General features: G+C 45.2%; 2 protein-coding genes across 2 annotated transcripts in view; one reads left to right on the forward strand and one right to left on the reverse strand.

Moving 5' to 3' along the window:
* Nucleotides 1-2,467: 2,467 nt before the first annotated feature.
* On the reverse strand, nucleotides 2,468-3,644 carry Mrpl57 (mitochondrial ribosomal protein L57). Its single transcript, XM_023699149.1, has 2 exons — nucleotides 3,545-3,644; nucleotides 2,468-3,394 (listed from the first exon to the last, which is right to left on the reverse strand). Exon 2 carries the CDS (start codon nucleotides 3,387-3,389, stop codon nucleotides 3,081-3,083), a length of 309 nt encoding a protein of 102 aa, XP_023554917.1. The 5' UTR covers nucleotides 3,390-3,394; nucleotides 3,545-3,644; the 3' UTR covers nucleotides 2,468-3,080.
* A 94-nt stretch (nucleotides 3,645-3,738) lies between these two features.
* Nucleotides 3,739-5,476, forward strand: part of Ska3 (spindle and kinetochore associated complex subunit 3) — a 30,100-nt gene continuing 28,362 nt past the window's right edge. Inside the window, exon 1 of the mRNA XM_023699163.1 lies at nucleotides 3,739-3,872. Within this exon, the coding sequence (XP_023554931.1) occupies nucleotides 3,770-3,872 (103 nt within the window). The 5' untranslated portion in view covers nucleotides 3,739-3,769. The remainder of the gene's footprint in view (nucleotides 3,873-5,476) is intronic.

The following is a 5,476-nucleotide window of genomic DNA, read 5'->3' on the forward strand; positions in this document are numbered from 1 at the left end:
AGATGGCTCAGTGGAATAAGCGCTTCCCTAGCAAGCACAAGGGTCTGAGTTCAATCCCCGGTTCCGCCAAAAAAAAAAAAAAAAAAAAAAAAAAAGAAATGGATGCATCTGTGGGAGTCCAGGCCTCAAGATTACAATGGAATGACCAGGCTTCAGATAAATGTTAACATCTCTAATGAAGTCTAGACAGACATCAGTCACCATTTTGGGTGACCAAGACCCTCTAACTGATGCCTTCCGGAAAAATTCTTTCTTCCTTCCATGTATACTTGCTATATGACTTGCTTCTCCACTGGATCAATATTACCTAAGCAGCCTCCTTACACTCTTTCTCATTGATCATAGCTGTAATCCACGTTGTACCTATATGGTCATGCTCTATAAAATTTTTCCTACAAAGTGGAGTCCTTAGCAATCCACTTTCTGAACCCCTTCTGTCTCAGGAGTTGGATCTTTCCCCTTTAATATTTCCTACTCATAACCTTTGTGGTTCCTTAAAACTCATTCTTTGTTTTTGGAGAACACAAACTTGGCATATCTAACATCAAACAGATTGAGTTACATTATTTCTTCTATATTGTGCCCATACCAGACACACAAGTTAGGAAATGCACCTCCCCCCCAAGAGAAGGCTGTCTTCAAACAAAGCACCAAGGGAGCAACCTAGCAAGATAAAAAAACTGCTAGCTTGCACCTTTAATCCCAGTACTCTGGAAGGCTGAAGCAGGGAGATGGCAAGTATGAGCCCATCCTGAGCAATCTAACAATTTAGTGAAATTCTGTCTCAAAGAAAAAAAGAGCTCAGAATGTGGGAATGTAGCTCAGCACAAAGGGCCTAGGATCAATCCCACTGTAGAGTGGTGGGTAGACATCTATTTCTACAGTTAATGCTCTACTGAATCAAACTGCACACACATATAGCCACACACACACACCATTATCAAAGCTGAGTGAAGATCCAGGATCCCTGTTTTCCTTCTCCTGCAATGAGGTTTCCTTCTGCTGCCCTCATGGAGGCCACCTTAGTCCACATCCTGGGTGGGTGACCCTTTTACCTCAGCTGAGTAGCTGAGCCTTCAGGCACAAGCCACATGCCCTCAGGGTAGTTGTACTTTGCATTTTCAACATGGCCAATGCTACTGAAATGCTTTTATGTGCATTTTGCAATGTGTATAATATTCTGATACTCATTTCTCTAATTTTTGACATTTTTTATTAATGAATTTTGATAAATATTCTAGATCTGAGAACATCATCACTTATTTTTAATTATGCATATATATTCACTGGTGTCTTTCAAAAACCAGTTTTTAATTTTGCCACAATCTAATTTCTTAAATTTTTGTTCCATGAATCATGATTCGTGCATGGTATATATTTAAAACTGCCTAAGTTAAGGTCATGAGTCCTTGTTTTCTACTAATTTTATAGTCTTAGGTTTTGCAGGTAATCTGCTTTTCACTTTGAGTTGTATATATCGAATCAAAGTTCATTTTATACTTATGAGTATCCAATTTGTTTCAGCACCATTTTTAATTTAATTTTATTTTAGGGGGTTACCAGGAATTAAACTCAGGACCTCACACTTGCCGGGCAAGCACTTTGCCACTTAGCTAAATTCCCAGCCGAACACCATTTATTAATGTGCTGAAAGTTATATGGGAAAGGGAGACTGAAAATAAATAGATTAATAATTAAGCATCTTTCCATTTCTAAGAAAGACAACTTCATCTTAATACATATTTTACCCTGTTACTTTGGTTCAGTAATATTTTGCTATATATATGCATAATTAAAATAGCCAACATTTTTTTATAGCATCTAGCATATTAGATTCATGCCCATCTCATAATGAGGTATTCTATTTTTTAAAATTTTTTATTAGTACCTGTTTGCAGTACACAATTACATTCCTGTGGAATTATCACATGTGCATAACGTCTGGATTCTTCAATTGCTTCCCTCTCCTCCGTTCCGTCCCTTTATCTCTTGGTCCCTGTCCCTTTTGCAAAAGATCTACCTCCTTATATACTACTGTTTGTTTTCACCATACATTTTGATCACACTTCGTATTTTAGGGTCTCCAATTAAGCGGAGAACCGACCACTGGAAATTACCTCATCCACAGGTACCTGATTTTTTTTTTTACTGGGGATTGAACTCAGACCCTTCCAGGCAAGCGCTTATTCTACTGAGCTATCTCCCCGGCCCCATTTAAAAAGACTTCTGCTTTGGACAAGTTCCTTAAGTATTTTCTCATATAAAATAGTTCCAATTATATAGGGTCTGTAGTTGTTAACACAAAGTGCCTGGCTATCTTTCTTACATCTAGAAAAAAAATTTTGTGTGTTTTTGTTGCCTAGGACCAAACGCAGGGCTAACGCTGAGCTAAATACCTGGCCTCTAGATTTTTATTTATTGTTTAGATTTTTGAGGTAAAGTCTTGCTATGTAGCCCAGGGTGGTCTTCAACTCACCATATTCTTGCCTCAGCCTTCAATGCCGGGACTTGAGGTATGAGCAACTACTAGGAAAAAAAAAACCCAAATAACCCAGACTCAACTGGTAATATTATCATATGCTAAATCACACGCACGCGGAAGCACACTTTTCTGTTAACAATTCCAATACATAACTTTATTTCACTTAAATGTCCACTGCAGGAGTCAGACCTCAGAAGGGAATGCTATTTTAATAGTATGTTGAGCTGGAAAAACTTGTATTTCTATGTAAATTTAGACAACTAGTTCTGTAAAGTACTACTGCACGACAAAGCTTCCATCAAGGACTCATGCTTAAACCAAAGTCCCGGAATCAGGTTTATTGCAACCTTCAAGATACCTTTCGTGTCCTTTGACTCCAGGAAACTCCCGATATCATTTTATGAAGCTGCAGAAATAAGAAATCCAAAAGATCATTGCTCATCCACTTCACTACCCCAGATATTCTCGACACAGGCCCCCATATTCAGGTTTGCTTGTTTTAGGGAGTTACTGGTCTAATGATTCATAAACTTCCACAAACTTGAGATTTTCAGCTCCTGGGCCAGGTGTCTCTCCGGTCGAAGGGCAAGGTTCGGGGTCAGGACCACTTCCTGGTGACGTTGAGATGGTCCAGCTGGTCCGCGGCGAACCTGTGCGGGGGGAACTTGGCCGCGCGGGCCGCCTTGATGGCCTCGAAGGCCCGCGCCCTGCGCTCGGCGGCGTGGCCGTACTCCTGCTCGGCGCTCATGTACGGCATGCTCAGCCAGTACTGGTTCTCCGCCTCTATCTCCAGGCGGCGGATCATGTTCTGCTTCGCCTGCTCGGAAACGTACCGCGGCCGCCGGTGCTTCCCGATCCACTGCCGGCCTGGGATGCGCCCGCGGCGGAGGACCGCGGTGAGGAGCATGGTTCCTGCCGGGAAGAGGCGCGAGGCCGAGCTGCGGTGCGCAGTGCCTGCTCTCACCGCGAGCGACGCCCGTTCCGGGGCCCAGACCCGGCGCGAGAGGTGGAGAGCCCGTTACCGCCCTCCAGGGTATAAACCCGAGGAACTTCGCCACTCACCAGGCCCTCAACAGAAAACCCACAGCACGCCAACGGACTGCAGACGCGACCGCTGAGGAGCGCGCCTCCCGGAACCTCCGGCCGACTTCGCGCGAGACTTCGGAGACAGCGAGAGAGGGCCTCTGCGCCTGCGTAGGCCCAGTCGCTTCCGGCGCCCACAAATTCAAACGAGCAGCGGGTTTCCTAGAAGTGCGGGTGGTTCCCCGGCCTCGGTAGCGTTCTGCCATGGACCCGATCCGGGCCTTCTGCGGGAAGCTGCGGATCCTGGCCGGCACGCTAGACTGCGAGACGGTCCGACTGCAGCGAGCACTGGACGGAGAGGACAGCGGTGAGTGGGGCCCAGCGCGCGTGGGCTGTGTTTGGCGGCGGACGGACGGACGGACGGACGGACAGACAAGGTGACGCGGTGCCGGCGAGCACTGCTGCGCGGGCTTCGCGGGCCGCTGCTGCTCTCGGCGTTTGCCCGTCACACAGCTGCCAGCCTCGGGCTGCAGGCTGCACTTAAAAAAGAACAACAACAAAAAAAAATTTTAAGCACCCCTCCACCCTTTTTAAATTTTGAGGCAGGGTCTTGCTGAGTAGCTAGAGATCCTCCTACTTCAGCGTCTCAGAGTAGGGGACGTGCCACCACGTCAGACTAACATGCCACCTTTTTTTTCCTGTTAAGAGACTCATAATTATAAGTGTACATATTTATGGTATATGATTTATTCTCTCCCCCTCCCCCGCCTGTATTTCTTGCTTGTTCTATAACCCAGACCTTCCAGTTAATATTGTTGAATAGATCTAGTAAGAGCAGCCGTTCTCATCTGGTTCCCTACCGTAGGGCCAAAGATCTCAGCTTTTTATTATTCAGTGTAATGTTTACCTGTAGGCCCTTCCATCAGGCTGAGGAAGTCCCTCTCTATTCCTGGCTTACTTGAAGATTTCATTACAATTTTGTCAAATGTTTTTTTCTACATCATTTTGATTCAGAACTTCTCTCGAGTGATTTTTGAGAGAGGTCCAATGCCAGGTTGTACAGCGGTACAGGGTATCTCACATCTCTGGAAGCAACTGTTTGCTCATTTTCCTCAGTGTTGCATACCTCCTGGGGATGCATCATCTTTTTCTTATCCCTAACCTTTTACTATTGGCAAGTTCCTCACACAGTGATGTGGTCTCCTTTTCCCCCAGTGCTTGGGTTTCTTTCTCCCTCCTGCTTCTGTTCCTCCTCCTCTTCCTCTTTGTCTATTTCTGCGTTTTATTCTTCTGCTCCTCCTTCATCTGAGTTCCCCCACCCCAGGTTTCTCTCCTTTCTTTTCCTCTTCTTCATCCCAGGTTTCTTCTTCTTTCACCTCTTCTTCTTCTATGCCAGGGTTTTCTTTTCTCTCTCTACCGTCTCCTCACACTGTTTCTTCTTCCTCTGCTTAGAGTTTCCTTCTCTTCTCAAGCCAGGAGGCATTCTGCTCCTTCATCTTGAGGCTTTCGTTTCCCTGTCCATTATTATTATATTATTATTTTCCTGGAACTGGAGATTGAACTCAGACCCTGGTGCTTGCCAGGGAAGCGCTTATTCCACTGAGCCATCTCCCCAGCCCTTCCCTGTCCATCATGAAGGAACTGAACTCCCCTCAGGTCTGGAACGGGTCTCCTGTTCCACACTTTGAGGCTTTTAGAGGTTTATCCCATTTTCTTTGCATCCCATGTTGTTTTGTTGCATTATGTATGAAAATATCTTTTTGTGTGTGTGGTACCGGGGATTGAACTCAGGACCTTGCACTTGCCAGGCAAGCACTTATTCTACTGAGCTATCTCCCAGCTCAAAAATATCTTTCAGTGTGTTTTTTGTAAAAGCTGTTTGACTGGTAAATTGTCTGAAGCTCTGCAGGTCTGAAAATGTCTGTATCTCACCATTACATTTAAATGCTAGTTCAGGGACGGGGGAGATGG

The sequence above is a fragment of the Octodon degus genome, unplaced genomic scaffold, assembly GCF_000260255.1.
Source record: "Octodon degus isolate 3935 unplaced genomic scaffold, OctDeg1.0 scaffold00111, whole genome shotgun sequence".
Classification (NCBI taxonomy): domain Eukaryota; kingdom Metazoa; phylum Chordata; class Mammalia; order Rodentia; family Octodontidae; genus Octodon; species Octodon degus.